This window comes from Hemitrygon akajei, chromosome 3 (genome assembly GCF_048418815.1).
Source record: "Hemitrygon akajei chromosome 3, sHemAka1.3, whole genome shotgun sequence".
NCBI classification, from domain to species: Eukaryota; Metazoa; Chordata; class Chondrichthyes; order Myliobatiformes; family Dasyatidae; genus Hemitrygon; species Hemitrygon akajei.
Genome location: NC_133126.1, coordinates 194,407,682 through 194,427,662, shown reverse-complemented (window position 1 = coordinate 194,427,662; position 19,981 = coordinate 194,407,682). Strand labels below are relative to the sequence as shown.

General features: G+C 41.7%; 1 protein-coding gene and 1 long non-coding RNA gene across 2 annotated transcripts in view; one reads left to right on the top strand and one right to left on the bottom strand.

Moving 5' to 3' along the window:
• prkci (protein kinase C, iota) overlaps positions 1-19,981 on the top strand; it is a 140,462-nt gene that overhangs the window by 85,674 nt on the left and 34,807 nt on the right. Inside the window, exons 9-11 of the mRNA XM_073041654.1 lie at positions 5,443-5,501; positions 8,532-8,708; positions 11,778-11,875. Coding sequence (XP_072897755.1) covers positions 5,443-5,501; positions 8,532-8,708; positions 11,778-11,875 — 334 coding nt within the window. The remainder of the gene's footprint in view (positions 1-5,442; positions 5,502-8,531; positions 8,709-11,777; positions 11,876-19,981) is intronic.
• Positions 519-19,981, bottom strand: part of LOC140725770 (uncharacterized) — a 106,291-nt gene continuing 86,828 nt past the window's right edge. Inside the window, exon 3 of the long non-coding RNA XR_012098459.1 lies at positions 519-1,742. This is a non-coding gene — a long non-coding RNA (uncharacterized lncRNA). The remainder of the gene's footprint in view (positions 1,743-19,981) is intronic.

The window sequence follows — 19,981 nt, the reverse complement described above, 5'->3', positions numbered from 1 at the left end:
AACTGCCAGTCTAGTCATCACATGGGAGCCCAAGCATGGGAAGATGATCCCTGGGCACCCTCCAAGACTATGCTCCTAGAAGATAGTGGCGCAGCTAATGTAGATGAACTGAACACACTGATGAGGGAGAGGGAGGAGTGGAGAGTCCATCATCGTGCCCGATGCCGGCCCCCTAGGCCTGAGTCAATGTAGTAGTAGTAGAGTGACATGGCCTTCACAGCCATCTTTAGCAATGAATTCCACAAATTCACCACCCTCTCTGGCTGAAGAAATTTCTGCTTGTCTCTGTTCCAAAGGGATGTCCTTCTATTCTGAATCTGTACCCTCTCTGGTCCTAGACTCCCCCACTATAGGAAATCCACACTCACTCTGTCTAGGACTTTCAATGTTCAATAAGTTTCAATGAGGTACAGGCCTAGAGGTAGAAAGCATAGGAATAATTGAGACTCTTGCATATGCCCATGAATAAGCAGAGAAGGGATGGATATGGTCAATGTGTGGGCAAGAGGGATTAGATTAGGTATAACTGGTTTAATTAATTTGGCACAATGTTGTGGGCTGCAGGGCCTGTTCCTGTACTGTTCTGTTTTCTAAGAAGCCAAAGATGACCATTTATCCTCTTGTGCCTAATCTGCCTTATAATAAAATCATGGCTCTTTATCTTTCACCTTATAAACAGACAAGGGCTAACAAACAATGAATGTGCAAAAGAAGATAAACGGTGAAAATATAAAATAATACTGAGACATGAATTGTTAAGAGTCCTTGAAAGTGTGTTGATAGGTTGTAGAATCCATTCATATTAGTGACGATTGGAGTTATCCAGTTCAGGAGTCTGATGCGAAGGGTATTAACATTTCCTGAAATAGTGGTGTGGGACCCACCTCCAGCCGGATGGTAGTAGTGAGAAGAGCAAATTGGCCTGGATGGTGGTAGTTGTCTTCTCTCCAAAATATGGAGGGTCAGTCTGATGAAGTTCAATTTCATGTTTTTTTTTCTATTTTTGGGAGATGTTCTTCCAGGTGTCTAAAATTCTTTACTCTTTTACTCAAATGTTCTTGCAGTAAAGGTCACCATACCATTTGTTTCAAAGGTACATTTAATGTCAGAGAAATAATGTATACAATATACATCCTGAAATGCTTTTTCTTTGCAACCATCCACGAAAACAGAGGAGTGCCCTCAAAAAAATGAATGACAGTTAAGTGTTAGAACTCCAAAGCCCCCCCCCAGCTCCCCTCCCTCCCACGTGTAAGCAACAGCAGCAAAGCAACAGTCCCCCTCCCCCACCAGCAAAAATAAAGCATTGGCACCCACCACTGAGCACTCCAGTGTGCAGCAAAGACACAGCCTTGCAGTACCCCAAAGACTACTCATTCACCCAGTATTCAACATACCACAGGCTCTCACTCTCTCCCTAACAAATAACTTGCTGGTTTACGATGTTAAAAGTTTGTTCGTCGCCTTTTCTGAGCTCTGTGCCCAAAGATCTTGGGTCTCTGGACACATAGCCAGAGATCTTCCGACTCCCATGACACACCAATGTCCTGCAGGGACACCAACCTGCAATCCACCCATCTCCAGAGTCACTAGGTCCTGGGCCTCTGAAGGTGAGCTAAGCTCTTAGGCCGCATCATTGGCATGTTGAATAAAGGCCAGTCAGGAAACCCCAAGAATGGGTCCCATTCCCGCAAAGAACTGAAGTCAGCATTTAACTCCATGTCAGCATCTTCAAAAGAACCCTGAAAGGGATAAATAGAGATATTGAAGATGGAAATAGAAATGGAAGATGGAAATTTTCAAAGATGCAAGCAAAGAAGTTGCCATTTAATGCCATCATAACTAAGCTCCACCTTCTACTCCTGATTGCTTGTCATACCTCTAGATTGTATGCAAAATCTTACTTCACACCAAGTCCATCCAGACTCTTACCATTTTAAAGATGCTCGGCCTTTTAAGTTTCCTTCAAAATATATGTTCTCACACTTTTCCATATTTTGTTCCGTATGCCACATTCTTGCCCATTTACTGAACTTATCTGTATCCCTTTGAAAAGCCTCTGAAATCTCACGAACCTACATCAGAACCCAGCTTTGTATCATTAATACAGTTAAAGATTTTGCTCTGCCAAATCATTAAAAACATAGGAAGTACGAGCAGTAGGCCATTTGGTTGTTTGGACCTGCTTTACCATTCATTGTGATAATAACTGGTCATTCAGTTCAATGCCCTACTTTCTCCTAAGGTAGGCGGTTTCCCTTAGGCTGCCATCATTTGCGAATTTCAGCCTCCAATTACAGGATCAGAAATTTAGGGCTGATTTGAAAAGATTTTTTGACTTAAAGGGTGGTGGATCATTAAAAATCAAAAATTTTGCAGATGCCTCAAAAATGAAATAGGGCACAGAATAGTGCAACACGGTATGTATTCTTCGGCCTACTCCATGATCAATCTAATCCTTTTGTCCTACATACCCCACAGCTCTCCATTTTTCTTGCATCCCATGTGTCCATCTAACAATCTCTTAAATGACCCTAGTGTATCAACTTCTACTACCACTACTGGCAGTGCATTCTAGGTACCTGCCACTCTTTTAAAAAAAAATCTCCCATCTCCCATATGCTTTTGTCCATTCACCTTAAACAAATACCCTCTAGTATTGGCCAGTGTCACCCTGGGGGGGGTTGCTGGCTATCCACTCTATCAATACTCCTCTTAATCTTAATCTATAAAGTTGCATCTTATACTCCTTCGCTCCAAAGAGAAAAGCCTTGGATCACTCAACCTTTCCTCATAAGACATATTTTCTAATCCAGGCAGCATCCTGGTAAATCTCCTCTGCTTCTTGTAAAGCTTCAACATTGTTCCTATAACGAGGTGACCAGAACTGAACACAATACTTTGTGTTGTATAATCAGTATTTAATAGAGCTGCAGCATTACCTTGAAGCTCTTGAACTGAATCCCCTGACTAATGAAGACTGATGCCTTCTTAACCACCCTGTCAACTGGAGCAGTAATTTGGAAGGATCTATGTGCTTGGACCCCAAACTCCCTCTTCCTCCACTTGGCTAAAAATCTTGCCATGAACATTATACTTTTCCTTCAAGTTCAATCTTCTAAAGTTTATCACTTCATGCTTTTCTGGACTGAGCTCCACTTGTCACTTCTCTACCCAGCTTGCATTTGTATCCCATTATAACCTACACTATCCATAACACCACCAACCTTTGTTACACTTTCTCATCCAAGTCATTTATAAAAAGTCACAAAGGACCACAGAACAGATCCTTGTGGCACACCATGAGTCACTAACCACCAGGCAGAATACATTCTATCTGCTACCACCCCGTGCCTTCTGTGGGCAAACCAATTTTGAATCCATGCAGCAGAGTTTCCCTGTGGACCTCATGAATTTCCAGATGAGTCTACCATGGGGAATCTTGTCAGATGTCTTACTAAAATTGATATTCACCCCAAAAACTGCTCTATTTATTTGAGGTGCCAAAACAAATTCTCAATCAATCTCTTGAGGCATGATCTTCCCCTCACAAAGCCATGCTGACTATCCCTAACAAAATTATGCTTCTCCAAATGCTTATAAATCCTGGCTCTAAGAAACCTCTTCATTAGTTTGCCCAGGATTATCCCTATCACCTTTCTTGAACAGCAGTACATTTACCATCCTCCAATCCTCTGATACTATTCCTGTGACCAGAAAGGACACAAAGAAGATTGTCAATGCCACAGCAATCTTTGCTGTCACTTAGTAACCTGGGGTATATCCTGTCAGGTCCTGGAGACTTATCTATTATAATGTTTTTCAGAAGCTTTATTACTGCCTCTTTCTTAAACTCAACATAGTAGCCCATTCTACACCTACATCACATTCATCAAAATCCCTCTCCTTGATGAGTACTGAGCAAAGTATTTATTAAGGATCTCCCCTACCTCCTCCCACCTCCAGGCAAATGTTTCCCACTTTATTCCTGAGCAGTTCTACTCTCGCTGTAGTCATGCTCCTATTCTTCACCTATGTGTATAATTGTTTGGGGTTTTCCTTAATGCTATGCACCAAGGCCTTCTCACATCTTGATGTTCACTGAGTGTTGTAATTGCTAAATAAATTCAAAGGCACAGTTTTACTGCGAATGGCTCATAAACTGAGTTTAAATTGATTAAATCACATTGAATCATTACAGTTTTTCATATAATCTCTAAAATCCAGAAGTGTAGATTCCTGAAGCACAAGTCCACCTATTCTCGCATAGGTGCTGCTGTGTTCTACCTGGGCATTTTTACAAATTTAATTTTTGCATGGTGTAACTGTTCAGTACGAATTTAATAATGTCTTAAGATGAGATTTCATGTCAGACTGGATCAATCTGTTGAACCTCATCACCAATTCTAAATTAAAATAAATGGTTTGTTATTGTCACCAGTAATGAGATACAGTGAAAAACTTCCATACTGTTCATACAGATCAATTCATTATGACAGTATGTTGAGGTAATATAAGATAAAGCAATAAGAGTGCAGAATGAAGTGTTGGTTGTAGTGAAAGTAGTGTAGGTGCACAATGTGCAAAACCATAAGATGGATTTTAAAGTCCATCTTATTGTACTGTAAAACATTGGGCAGAAGCTGTCCTTGAGCCTTGTAGCATGTCCTTTGCAACTTTTGTATATTTTGCCCAACCAGGGAGAGACAAGGGTGAGTAGGTCTTTGTTTATGTTGGCTGCTGTACTGAGGCACCGCGAAGTATGGGCAAAATCCATGGAGGGTAGTCTGGCTACCATGATGTGCTGAGCTGTGTCACAACTCTCTGCAGTTTCTTGTTAAGATCAGAGTTATCACATACCATGCTGTGTTGCATTCCAATAGGGTGCTTGTTTAGCAAGTGGAGGGTAGTCGTGTAAGCTATTGCTGTTAATAATAATTCCTTATTTATAGACCAGTTTTCGTACAAATGCTGCAGTTCAAAGCGCTTTACAATGATAAAATGCAAACATGAAAATAAGAGACCAGAAGTTGTTAGTTAAAAGCAAAGTTAGTAAATAGGTATTGAGCTGGGGCATTTAAAAGTGTCAGCTGAGTCCCTTATAGTTTTAAGTATTGACTTCCTCAGTTTAGGAGTGTAGTTCAAATAATAATTTTTTTGAGGGAGGTTGTTTAAATGTTAAGAAACTGATGGAAGAAGACCTGAGAGCTTGAGCAAGATGAAAAAACAAAAGTGATTCTATGATGTGCTCTGGTCCCAGACTAATTAGTGGTGGTTTCAGTGGAGTAATGCATTGAATTACTTCCCAGTGAAATTCATCCATGAGCAAATCTCAAATTATTTAGCTATCTTATAGTTGCAGATAATGGATAAAAATATTTTTCCAGCATGTAATTTATTTTATCTTCACTAATAATATTTCTCATTTCACATTATGTACAGTTATTCCATACAAATCCTCCAGCCAAGAAAACCTGGATCATGTTGGCGAGGAGAAAGAGGTATCGACCAGTGCTTTAATTGCTTGTTAGCATCTTGTGTTTTTAAAAACGAGTAATCATGTTGAATGCTGCTCTTATATCGAGTCATAATTTTCACTTTCTAGTGGCTAAATGTCAGCATTGGAGATGTAATTCTGGCAGAGTTTTGAAAGTGAAGTTTTTGATAGAAATTAGAAAGAGATTGACCAGAGAGATGCCAGTTGGCTTGTGTTGGTAAATTAGAGTTGTCTGGCTACTCCCATCTTCCATTGCTCAAACCTCTACAATTTTTTAAAATCATGTATTTAACAGTTCCCTTTTGGAAAACAAATACTGAATCTTTATCTGTCACTAGATAGACACATTCTGGAGCACATTAGCCCCATCATGTGTAAAATAACTTAGTTGTTTACATTGCGTCTCTTGTTTTGCCGTTCACCTCAGGCTTCTTACCTTCCTGCTTCTGAGAATAGGTTCTTATCTATTCCAGTAAAACCTCCATCATATTATGTCTGAACCCCGTAAGAAGAAATGCCAGGTTTCCCTTTTAAATGTAACCAGAGAATGCCTATTTAAGATGGGCTAAAGAACCTCAGAGCTGTGGGAGTGGTGGAAATAATAGATAGATAGATAGATACTTTATTCATCCCCATGGGGAAATTCAACTTTTTTTCCAATGTCCCATACACTTGTTGTAGCAAAACTAATTACATACAATACTTAACTCAGTAAAAAATATGATATGCATCTAAATCACTATCTCAAAAAGCATTAATAATAGCTTTTAAAAAGTTCTTAAGTCCTGGCGGTAGAATTGTAAAGCCTAATGGCATTGGGGAGTATTGACCTCTTCATCCTGTCTGAGGAGCATTGCATCGATAGTAACCTGTCGCTGAAACTGCTTCTCTGTCTCTGGATGGTGCTATGTAGAGGATGTTCAGAGTTATCCATAATTGACCGTAGCCTACTCAGCGCCCTTCGCTCAGCTACCGATGTTAAACTCTCCAGTACTTTGCCCACGACAGAGCCCGCCTTCCTTACCAGCTTATTAAGATGTGAGGCGTCCCTCTTCTTAATGCTTCCTCCCCAACACGCCACCACAAAGAAGAGGGCGCTCTCCACAACTGACCTATAGAACATCTTCAGCATCTCACTACAGACATTGAATGACGCCAACCTTCTTAGGAAGTACAGTCGACTCTGTGCCTTCCTGCACAAGGCATCTGTGTTGGCAGTCCAGTCTAGCTTCTCGTCTAACTGTACTCCCAGATACTTGTAGGTCTTAACCTGCTCCACACATTCTCCATTAATGATCACTGGCTCCATATGAGGCCTAGATCTCCTAAAGTCCACCACCATCTCCTTGGTCTTGGTGATATTGAGACGCAGGTAGTTTGAGTTGCACCATATCACAAAGTCCTGTATCAGTTTCCTATACTCCTCCTCCTGTCCATTCCTGACACACCCCACTATGGCCGTGTCATCAGCGAACTTCTGCACATGGCAGGACTCTGAGTTATATTGGAAGTCTGATGTGTACAGGGTGAACAGGACCGGAGAGAGTACGGTTCCCTGCGGCGCCCCGGTGCTGCTGACCACCGTGTCAGACCTACAGTCTCCCAACCACACATACTGAGGTCTATCTGTCAAGTAGTCCACTATCCAATCCACCATGTGAGAGTCTACTCCCATCTCCGTTAGATCTTATGGGCTGGTTTGATCTGCAATGGTTGCCCCATAAGATAACGAAAGTGCATCCAATAATAACTTCGAAACTGTAATTAGTGGAATACTCAGAGTTAAAGGGGTTAGCTGTTTTGAATTCTCAGCAGAAATTTCTCTTTGGGTTATGTTAGCTTCTGAATTTCTCTGGTGTAGGATGACCCCATTATTACATTGAATGGTGGACACATAGTTGGCTTACTCCCTTATCTTAGGGTTGGACTTGGGTTTGGGGCCAGTTGAGCTTTATAGTTCTTTTACATTGAAAGGAATAGAGAAAGTGAATATTTATAAGACAATTAAGCCAGTGAACTTTGTGTGCTGTGCATCTGAGATGAACTTGTTAATTGTAAAGGGAGTTGTAAACTCTGCCAGCCCTATATGAGAAAATCCTGTACTGCTGCCAAAAAACAACAAATTTTGTGACATATGGCCAGTGATTATAAACCTGATTCTGATTCTGGAAAAAGTCAGTATCCTTACCTTGAGCTTGCTGGTATCTGGCAATGTCATTAATACAGAAATAAATCAGACAATAATCATTAAAAAAAAAATGTTTGGTTGGTTTCTCTGTTCTGGTGATAAGTAAATAAAAGACATCATGTAGCAACAACTTTAATATATAATGGTCCTTTTTACTGTAAATTGTAGCAAGGTACATCAATTAAGTGTTTTCAAAGGGGAGTCCGTCAGTACCTCAATGTCTCAGGGCATATAATGGACAAGGAATTTCATTTTGATAATTAAATGAAATCAAAAGAGTTTTGTTAAGTTTTCATGTAAAGATTATATTGTGCTTCAAAAGGTTTGACAGGGTTGTTAATGACACTGCATAAGTTTAGCTGTTTTTTAAAATTTGCAATGGATTGTTTCTGTTTACTAGAAAAGTATGAGCTAAAGTTTGGATCATGTTACAACATATTGATTTCTCCAGATTCCTCTCCACTGGAAATATTCATGATTAACAACTAGAATTTCAGTATTCCCGGATACATGTATCACTTGTAGATTTGCCACCATAGTTGGGCTGGGTCAACTAAGTAGCCAAGGAATAGTGAGATTAAGATTAAAAAGCTGTGTGTTTTTGTTGGTTAGGACGAAGATTGGGATTTACTGAGAATTACACTGGCCGAGGCTGCCAGTACTCAGAATACATGTTGGAAATTTAGATGAGTTTTGCTATGAGACCACTGAATTGACCATCTGACCCCCTCCCCTGCCACTTTTTCCTTGCATGTGGAGCCTTGTTCAAATGAATATTCTTGCTGCTTTTAAGAGCGTGTTGACCTTATATCTGTTGATTCCCCCCCCCCCCCCCACCCCAAACAGGCCATGAGCAGCAGGGAAAGTGGGAAAGCTCCCTCCAGTTTGGGTGTTGCTGACTTCGATTTAATCCGTGTGATTGGGAGAGGCAGCTATGCTAAAGTTCTTCTTGTCCGATTGAAAAAGACGGAGCGCATTTATGCAATGAAAGTTGTGAAAAAGGAGCTGGTTAACGATGATGAGGTAAGAAATACTGAGTCACACTGCAGTCAAGTTGAGAATTGATAACATTTCATAACTTGGATGTTAAGACTTGGAAATACTGAGCTTTTCCCACACTGCAGTAAATTTTTATAAGTTTCTTGTGGAATAAATCTTGATGCTCACTAGCTTGCCAATGTCACTTATGAAAAGAAAGGAGGTTTTGTGCATGTCTTGGATTCGGCTTGCAAGAATGCCAAGGATCAAAATTACCAAGGACATAGTGGCGATATGCCCAGTGTATCTCTTTAAAGCTGAGAAACATGCTGGGTTTCTAGTCAGCATTTTGGTCATGAGAAAACTCCCATTCAAATAACTTGTACTGAAAAGTGTTACTATCTGCATGAGTTCTGTTCTTTTCACTTATTATTCAGTTTTCCTACCAGCCTCCAAGCTGTTAAAATACTGACACAGAGCACAATAGTTCAGCTTCCATGGCATAGTGTGAAAGTGAATACTAAGTAGGCCAACTCCACTGGGTATTGGAATGATGTTCAAGAGGCGCTTCAAATTTTTGCATTTGCAAAAGAAAGAAGTTCCTTTCCCATACATAGAATATAGAACCGGTCCTTTGGTCCACATTGTTGTGCCGAACCAATTAAATTAGTAATTAAATGGCCAACTAAACTAATCCTTTCTGCCTACACAATGTTCATATCCCACCTCTTTCCTCATATTCAAGTGTCTATCTAAAAGTCTCTTAAAGGTCCATAACACATCTGCCTCCACCACCACCACCACAGACTGTGCATTCTAAGCACCCGCAAGGCTATGTTTAAAAAAAAACTTGCGCCTCACATCTCATTTGAACTTGCCTTCAGTGCATTGCCTTGGATATTAGACATTCCAACCAATGGAAAAGGATGTTGTCCGTCTACTCTACCTATGCCTCTCATATTCTTATAAACCTCTTTCAGATTTCCTCTCAACCTCTTCTGCTCCAGGAGAAAACAACCCAAATTTGTCTGACCTCTCGTTAATATTGTTTGCCCTCTCATCCAGGCAACAACCTGGTAAATCTCTTCTGCACCCTCTCCAAAGCTTGACATGTTTCATATAATGGGGTGACCAGAACTGTATGCTTCAGATGTGGCCTAACTGGAGTTATATAAAGCTATAACATACAATAACTTCCTGACTTTAGAACACAGTGCTTCGACTAATGAAGGTGAGCATACCATATGCCTTCTTAACCACCCTGTCAACCTGTATGGCCAGTTTCAGGGAGATGTATGGCTAAAATTTATATTTTAGCTGAGAATAAGGTGTTCATGGTTATATGGACCACCTCTTTTGGATACCAATTTGATAGAGAAAGAGCAACTGCGTGATTAATTTAATGTCTTTATTTAATTTCCTTCCCAAATTCCCAATCAGTTTTGCAATGTGCAAATGCTTTTCAATATGGTAGGAGCAAATGAAATGGAAAATTCAAGTTAAAGCTTCATCTGCTGATCACCAGATTCTGTGAAGCGCTTCTGGGTGCTGAATCATCTCTGGTTTGATGCATTGTGGTGAAGTAAGGGAAAGCATGCAGAGCTGATTTTTTTTAAACAAATGATTGCAAACTTAATAGGTCTCATTCAAGGGATGTAACAGGTTTCAAGTAAATGCAATAAAATGTTTATTTTGCTACACTTGATAGAAATTTCATACTTTTTTCCTATTATGTAAATAGCATCCATGGGTATGACCCTCTTACTCCCATCCATAATCTGGAGCACATAATCATCTTCTGTCTGGTGTTTACAGTGGAGGTGAATTTTTGAACTTTATTCATTTTGGGAGATGTGTGAGTTGCAGGCCAACGCTCATCTGTAGTGGGCCGTGTTCTGCAACTCTCACATCCTATAATGAATATTTTTTTTTAAAATCCACCTCCCCTGTAGTGGGTCATGCTTTGAACTGCTGCATTCCTTCTACCCCAGTGTTGAAAGATAGTTGCATATTTTGCACCCAGCAGCTATGAACAAATAGTAAACACAAGAGATCTGTAGATCCTAGATTGCCATGGCAACATACACACACACAAAATGCTGGAGGAACTCAACAGGTTAGGCAGCATCTACAGAGGGGAATAAACAGTCGACATTTTGGGCTGAGACCCTTCATCAGGACTGGAAAGGAAGAGGGGAGAAACCAGAATAAGAAGATGGAGGAGGGGAAGGGGTACAAGCAGACAAGTGATTGCTGAGACCAGATAAGGGGGAAGGTGGGTGGGGGAGCTGGGAGGTAAGAGTTAGAACAAGTAAGGGGATGAAGAAGAAGGGATCTGATAGAGGAGAGTGGAGCATAGGAGGAAGAGGAGGAGAAGGGGGTCCAGCAAGAAATGAACAAAGAGTGATATATTTGCAAGTCAGGATGATGTGCGCTTGGGGCATAACCTGTAGATGGTTATGTTCCCATGTAGTTATTGCCCTTCCTGTTCCTGGTGTTTTTGGGAATGGCAGTCAGAATAAAGAGGGCATAAATTTGCACTGCATTTTCTAGCTAGTATACACTCAGCCACACTAGTGCTGGTGAGGAATAGGAACCAGTCAAGCAAACAGCTTTACTTTGGTGAGTGTTGGAGTTCCAGGCACTTGGAGTAGATTTTGTGATTTTACATACAAGAACATGAAGGAAATGTCAGCCATGGGTTTACACGTTCCACCTTTTTACGACTGCTGTGTATCTTAATTCTTGCATTCATTGTGATCTTTGTTTCTTGTTATCACATTACCGTCAAATTCTATCCAATGTTTTAATTCCTATGCAGAAATGTTAAAGTACATGAATATTTTTGTTGATGATAATTAAGGCATTTTAAAAATTTGTATTCAGTAGCTTTTGATTTACACCTTTTTATTTGTTTTGTTTTTATGCTTGATTTGTAATTTGATGTGGTCTACCTTTTAATAGGTTCATGCACTTTATTATCAGTCTAAAATTTAATTTGTATCATTGAGCCCCATTAATATTGTTTTGGGCTGAGATATTTGAAAAAATATTTTTCTGACAATTTATTCTTGGTTGCAAATGAAATACAAATTGTTTGGTTTATCTTTGCAGGATATAGATTGGGTGCAGACAGAAAAGCATGTGTTTGAGCAGGCATCAAATCACCCTTTTCTGGTAGGACTGCATTCTTGCTTTCAGACTGAGAGCAGGTGAGATATGTTTCTAAATGTTGTGCTGGCATTGCTGTAGTCTAAATATGTAAAGTGAAATCACAACTACCTTTTAGATAAACTCAAAGGTAGAGCAGAAGCTGGAAATCCAGAGCAACACGCCATAACAGAGTAACAGTTAGTGTAATGCTATTACAGCTCGGGCGTCAGAGTTCAGAATTCAATCCTGGCATCCTCTGTAAGGAGTCTCTGTATGTCCTACCTGTGGAATGCATGGGTTTTCTCTGGATCCTCTGATTACCTCACACAGTCCAAAGGGGGTACCGGAAATGTTAATTGGTCATTGTGAATTGTCTTGTGATTAGATTAGGGTTAAATCTGGGTTATCTGGGATTGGTGGGCAGTGTGGCTCAAAAGGCCAGCAGAGCCTACTCTGTGTAGTATCTCTAAATAAATAAAAATACAAATACGTACAAAATACCAGAGGAACTCAGCAGGTCAGGCATAATCTATGGAAAGGAATAAAGAGTCAACATTTCGGGCTGAGACTCTTCATCTGGACTAGAGCGAAAGGGGGAAGATGCCGCAACAAGAAGGTGGGGAAGGAGGAGGCAGACAAGCTATAAAGTGATAGGTGAAGTCAGGTGGGTGGGTGGGGGGGGGGGGGGATGAAGTAAGTAGGTGATAGGTGGAAAATGCAAAGTGCTGGAGAAGAAAGAATCTCATAGGAGAGGGGACCGTGGGGAAAAAGGAAAGGAGGAAGGGCAGAAGTGGGAGTTTATAGGCAGGAGAGGAGAAAGAAGTAAAAGGCCCTCGTGGGGAATAGAGAAGAGGAAATGGGGAAGGTGAGTGCAAATAAATTATCAGAAGTTGGAGAAATCATTGCTTATGCCAAGGTTGGAGGCTACCCAGCTAGAATATGAGGTTTTGCTCCTCCTACCTGAGAATGGCATCATTATGGTAGAAGAAGTAACCATGGACTGACATCTCAGAATGAGAATAGGAATTGGCCACTGGGAAATTACACTTTTTGCGGATGGAGTGGAGGCACTTGACAAAACGATCCCCCAGTTTATGCTGGGTTTCATCAATGAAGAGGGGGCTGCATCCAGAGTACTGGATACAGTCGATGTCTCCAACAGATTTGCAGGTGAAATATTGTCTCATCTGGAAGGGCTGTTTGAGGCCCTGAATTCGAGTAGGTGAATGGCAGGTGTAGAATTTCTGTCACTTGCAAGGATGCATGCCGAGAGGGATGAATGGACAAGGAAATAATGGAGAGGTTGGTCCCTGCAGGAAACAAAGAGTGGGGAGGGAGGTAAAGATGCGTTTGGTGCTAGGGTCTCAGTGAAGATTGCATAAGTTGGATGTTGTGGCTCATGGGGTGGTAGGTGAGGACAAATAGGAACATTATCCCTGCTGAATAGCAGGAAGATGGGGTGAATGTGATTGTCTGAGAAATGGAGGAGAAGTGGGTGAAGGCAGCATCAAATGTGAAGGAAGAGAAACCCCATTCTTTAAAGAAGAAGGACATTTCTGATGTCCTGGAAAAGAAAGCCTCATCCTGGGAATATATGGAGTGGAAATTAAGGAACTGAGAAAGGGGAAAAGGAGACAGGGTGGGAAGAGGTATAGTCAAGATAACCATAGGAATTGGTAGGTTTTTCAAAGATATCAGTAGATAGTTTGTCTCCAGAGATGGAGACAGACTAATTGCAAGATTCTTGGTGGCCAACCATTCTAATTCTTATCCCCATTCCCGTTCCGACATATTGGGACATGGCCTTCTCTTTAGTCATGATGAAGCCACTCTTAAGTTGGAGGACAGCACATCATATTCTGTCTGGATAGACTCCAACCTGATAGCAGAAACATCGATCTCTCCAACTTCAGATATATATCTTTTATTCCCACCCCTCCCCACCCATCCTATCCACCATTCTGGCGTTGTCCCTCTTCTCCCTCTCTGGCTATTACCTCCCCTTCTGCTCTTCCTCCTTCCCTAACTCCCATGGCTCACTCTCTTCTTCTATCCTTCTTCTTCTAGACTTTAGCCTTTTCCAGCTATCATCTCCCTGCTTCATATTTCATCCCACCCCCGCCCCCCACCTGATTTCACCTATCACTTTCTAGCTTGGCTTTGTTTCTCCAGCCTCTTCTTATTCTGGCATCTTCCCCCCTTCCTTTCCAGTCCTAATGAAGAATCTCAGCCTAAAATGTCAACCGTTTATTCATTTCTGTAGATGCTGCTTGACCTGCTGAGTTCCTCCAGCATTTTATTGATGCAGCTCTATAAAACTCTGGTTAGACGGTACTTGGAGTACTGTGTCCAGTTCTGGTCACCTCACTATAGGAAGGATGTGGAAGCATTGGAAAGGGTACACAGGAAATTTACCAGGATGCTGCCTGGTTTAGAGAGTATGCACTATGATCAGAGATTAAGGGAGCTAGGGCTTTACTCTCTGGAGAGGAGGAGGATGAAAGGAGACATGATAGAGGTATACAAGATATTAAGAGGAATAAATAAGAGTGGACAGCCAGAGCCTTTTCCCCAGGGCACCACTGCTCAATACAAGAGGATGTGGCTTTAAGGTAAGGGGTGGGAAGTTCAAGGGGGATATTAGAGGAAGGTTTTTTACTCAGAGAGTGGTTGGTGTGTGGAATGCACTGCCTGAGTCAGTGGTGGAGGCAGATACACGAGTGAAATGTAAGAGACTACTAGACAGGTATAAAGAGAAATTTAAGGTGGGGGGTTATATGCGAGGAAGTGTTTAAGGGTCGGCACAACATTGTGGGCTGAAGGGCCTGTACTGTGCTGTACTATTTTATGTTCTATATTTTGTGTGTGTTGCTCCACCTTTTACAACTATGTTTCAGGAAGCCTTTTTCTCTATTTGTGATTTTATCTTCATAGTTTAGTAACAGTTTTTGATTTTGAGGAATGGCTATCCAAAATTGAAGCTTTTCCATTCTATTTCTGTAATATCAATATGGTTAAAACAGCCAGCTTCCTCAATAACCTATTCCCTGACTTCATTGCATTTTGAATGAAGTATTCTATCTGGCTGTTTAATGGTAACCTTATTTTAAATTTGTATTCATCTGTATTTCAAAATGTTTCTGTTGCAAATCACAAAACTATTTGTTCATGAAAATTGTGTAGAATATATTACTTGAACAATTCAATCACCAAATTTTTAAAAGGGAATATCGAAAGCAGAAAGTTTGTGAAAGTTGCAGAATTTTCTCTATTTCTGTATAAATATGACCTAAAATGTGATAAGATCTTCACATGTCCTAAATCTAGATAGAGACCCCAATTAAATAAATAGCACAAAAAACATTATACTTCATTTATTTATTGAGAAAAATAATCTAATATTACATTTACTTGTTGGAAAAAGTATGTGAACCTCTGGGGTAATGCCTTCTACAAAAGCTATTTGAAGTCAGGTGTTCCAGTCAATGAGATGAGATTGAAGGTGTGGATTGTAGAGGTGCCCTGCCTTATAAAAAAGACAGACAATATCAGGTTATTGACCAGCCTGCTCTTCTCAAGGCAGATCTGTTTCGTGTGCACCATACCTCGATCTAAACAACTTTCAGAGGACCTTAGAAGAAGAATTGTAGAGCTGCATTAAGTTGGAAAAGGCTACAAAAGCATTTCTAAAGACATGAATGTTTATCAGTCCACAGTAAGATAAATTGTCTACAAATGGAGGAAATTCAGTACTGTTGCTACTGTTCCTAGAACTGCAAAGATCACACCAAGAGCGCCATGTGAAATGCTGAAGGAGGTGAAAAAGAACCCAAGGATAACAGCCAAAGTCCTGCAGAAATTTCTGGAACTTGCTAAAGTCTCTGTTCATGTGTCCACTATTAGAAAAACACTGAACAAGAATGATGCTCATGGAAGGGCACCACGGAGGAAACCACTGCTCTCCAAATAAAAACATTGCTGCACATCTCAAGCAACACACACACAATGCTGGTGGAATGCAGCAGGACAGGCAGCATCTATAGGAAGAAGTACTGTCGACGTTTCGGGCCGAGACCCTTCATCAGGACTAATTGAAAGAAGAGATAGTAAGAGAGTTGAAAGTGGGAGCGGGAGGGGAGATCCGAAATGATAGGAGAAGACAGGAGGGGGAGGGATGAAGCTAAGAGCTGGAAAGTTGATTGGCAAAAGGGATACACAGCTGGGGAAGGGAAAGGATCATGGGTCAGGAGGCCTAGGGAGAAGGAAGAGGGGAGGGGAGCACCAGAGGGAGATGGAGAACAGGCAAGGAGCGATTGTGAGAGGGGCAGAGAGATAGATAAATAAATAAAGGATGGGGTAAGAAGGGGAGGAGGGGCATTAACGGAAGTTAGAGAAATCAATGTTCATGCCATCAGGTTGGAGGCTACACAGGTGGAATATCAGGTATTGTTCCTCCAACCTGAGTGTGGCTTCATCTTGACAAGAGGAGGCCATGGATAGACATATCAGAATGGGAATGGGACGTTGGAATTAAAATGTGTGGCCACTGGGAGTCCTGCTTTCTCTGGCGGACAGAGCGTAGGTGTTCAGCAAAACAGTCTCCCAGTCTGCGTCGGGTCTCACCAATATATAGAAGGCTGCACTGGGAGCACCGGACGCTGTATACCACACCAGCCGACTCACAGGTAAAGTGTCGCCTCACCTGGAAGGACTGTCTGGGGCCCTGAATGGTGGTGAGGGAAGAAGTGTAAGTGCAGGTGTAGCACTTGTTCCGCTTGGAAGGATTAATGCCAGGAGGGAGATCGGTGGGAAAGGATGGGGGGGTACAAATGGACAAGGGAGTCGCGTAGGGAATGATCCCTGCGGAAAGCAGAAAGGGGAAGGAGGGAAAGATGTGCTTGGTAGTGGGATCCCGTTGGAGGTAGCAGAAGTTACGGAGAATTATATGTTGGACCCGGAGGCTGGTGGGGTGGTAGGTGAGGACAAGTGTATCCCTTTTGCCAATCACTTTTCTAGCTCTTAACTTCATCCCTCCCCCTCCTGTCTTCTCCTATCATTTCGGATTTCCCCCTCTCCCTCCCACTTTAAAATTTCTTACTAACTTTCATTGTCCTGAAGAAGGGTCTCGGCCTGAAACGTCGACTGTACTTCTTCCTATAGATGCTGCCTGGCCTGTTGCGTTCCACCAGCATTTTGAGTGTGTTGCTTGAATTTCCAGTTTTCCAGATTTCCTCGTGTTTGCAGAACTGTACGCAGTGGCTTATTCAATAGATACCTGCTGTACTTAATATATTTGACCACTACGTGTATCTTCATGATCTGCTGCTAGGGTTCCCCTTATCCTCACCTACCACCCCACCAGCCTCTGGGTCCAAAAATAATTCTCTGTAACTTCTGCTACCTCCAACAGGATTCCACTACCAAGCACTTCTTCCCCCCCCCCCCCCCCCCTTTCTGTTTTCTGCAGGGATTGCTCCCTACGCGACTCCCTTGTCTACTCATCCCCCCCACCATCCCTTCCCACCGGTCTCCCTCATGGCACTTATCCTTGTAAGCGGAACAAGTGCTACACCTGCCCTTACACTTCCTCCCTCACCACCATTCAGGGCCCCAGACAGTCCTTCCAGGTGAGGCGACACTTCACCTGTGAGTCGGCTGGTGTGATAAACTGCGTCCGGTGCAGCCTTCTATATATTAGTGAGACCCATCACAGACTCAGAGATCGTTTCGCTGAACACCTACGCTCTGGCTGCCAGTGAAAGCAGGACCTCCCAGTGGCCACACATTTTAATTCCACATCTCATTCCCATTCTGATATGTCTATCCATGGCCTCCTCTGCTGAAAAGATGAAGCCACACTCAGGTTGGAGGAACAACGCCTGATATTCTGTCTGGGTGGCATCCAACCTGATGGCATGAACATTGATTTCTCTAACTTCTGTTAATGCCCCTCCTCCCCTTCTTACCCCATCCCTTTATTTATTATTCCCCCCTCATTCTGCCCCTCTCACAATCACTCCTTGCCTGTTCTCCCTCTGGTGCTCCCCTCCCCCTTTCTTTCCCTAGGCCTCCTGTCCCATGATTCTCTCCCTTCTCTGTATCCCTTTTGCCCATCAACTTTCTAGCTTTTAGCTTCATCCCTCCCCCTCCTGTCTTCTCCTATCATTTCAGATCTCGCCCTCCCACTTCCAAATCTCTTACTACCTCTTCTTTCAGTTCGTCCTGACGAAGGGTCTCAGCCTGAAACGTCGACTGTACTTCCTATAGATGCTGCCTGGCCTGCTGTGATCCACCAGTATTTTGTGTGTTGCTTGAATTTCCAGCATCTGCAGATTTCCTCGTGGCTGTACATCTCAAGTTTGCAAAAGACCACCTGGAGGTTCTACAATGTTTCTGGGACAATGTTCTGTGGACTGATGAGGCAAAAGTTGAACTTTTTGACAGAAAAGTATATTGCTATGTTTGAAAGAAAAAGGGCACTGCACACTAACACCAAAACCTCATCGCATCTGTGAAGCATGTTGGAAGGAGCATCATGGTTAGGGGCTGCTTTGCTGCCCCAGGGCCTGGACAGCTTGCAATTATTAAGAGAACAACGAATTCAAAATTGTATTAAGATATTTTACAGGGGAAGGTCAGGGAAGCAGTCCCATCACTTTTGAGGCTTAGTAGAAGTTGGATAATGCAACAAGACAATGATCCAAAAGACAAAACTAAATCAATGACCAAACGGCTTAAAAAGAAGAAAATCTGTGTTTTGGAATGGCAGAGTCAAAAAGTCCTCGCCTTAATCCTATAGAACTGTGGAAGGACCTAAGCAAGCAGTTCATGCAAGGAAGCCCACCAACATCCCAGACTTGAAGCGGTCTTGTAAGGAGAAATGGCCTAAAATTCCTCCAAGCCAATGTGCAATGGTTACTGGAAACATTTGGTTGAAGTTATTGTTGTACAAGGGGATCACACAGTTACTGAAAGCAAAGGTTCACATACTTTTTCCAACAAATGCATGTAATATTGGATTATTTTTTGAATAAAATAAATAAACAAGTATTATGTTTTTAGAGTTATTTATTTAATTGGGTTCTCCTTATTTAGTTTTAGGATGTGTGAAGGTCTGATCATATTTTAGGTCATATTTATGCAGAAATAGGGAAAATTCTACAGGGTTCACCAACTTGGTAGCAACACTGCATAAGCATTGCCGACCAGAGTGGATTCATGTCATATCTACAATTCTTCCTTTAATTCTGTTACTGCTGTGCACAAAAAAACTAATAGCACATTGAACAGAATGCTTTAATGAAAGAAGAAACAGGACGAGAAGTGCAGCCTATTTAGCCTGTCCAGCCAGTTCAGCAGTTGGAGATTAAAAATCTGATTTGTGGCAGATATCAATTGATTAGCATTAATTGTCAAAGGGATCTCAGCTTCCACTTGAAAATGTTTCCTAATGTTAGTGCTAAAAGGCTAGTTTAAAACTTTCAGCTAGTAGTCTTGTCCTAGATTTCCCTGGGATAGATCTATGAACTGTAGGTTGCAGTGCAGACTTTCCACTCCAGTTAAGCACTCCCCCGAGACATCTGCATTGCATGTGGACTTACAATGGGGGTACAGGGGAGAAATGCAATCTTCCTATCTCAGATTTGCTCTTGCCGGCTTTAATTATCCTTTGAGTACAAACAACACAGGCAAATGATTTGTTTGTGCTGAATCTCCAATATCTAACAATATCTATGCCTTGTATTTTAATTGAACTTTCAAAATTGCTATTATTGTGAATACTTGAATATTAAGGTAGATTTCTTCCTCTGAAAGCCCAAGTGTTTGAGAATGTTGAGCTTCCATGCCATATTTGCAGCTTTTTTGGTGACTGATCGATCCTGTTAACCATCGGCAAGCTTTAACCCAGATGATGTAGTTGGTGATGGTCATCACAGTGGGCAAGTTGTTTGTGGCATATGTCCTTCTGCCATTAGGGTGTCCAAGAGTGCACAATTATTCCAGGTCCCAAACTTCATTTGGAGGATCAGAAAATGCATGTGCATTGTTTAGATGTTAGATGCCAACTGCTCCACAGATTTAACAGAATACGACACATATCAGTGATAATAAACCTGAGGGCCAAAAGTACCCAAGGTGACTGGAGGTCAACTGCTGAATTCTTT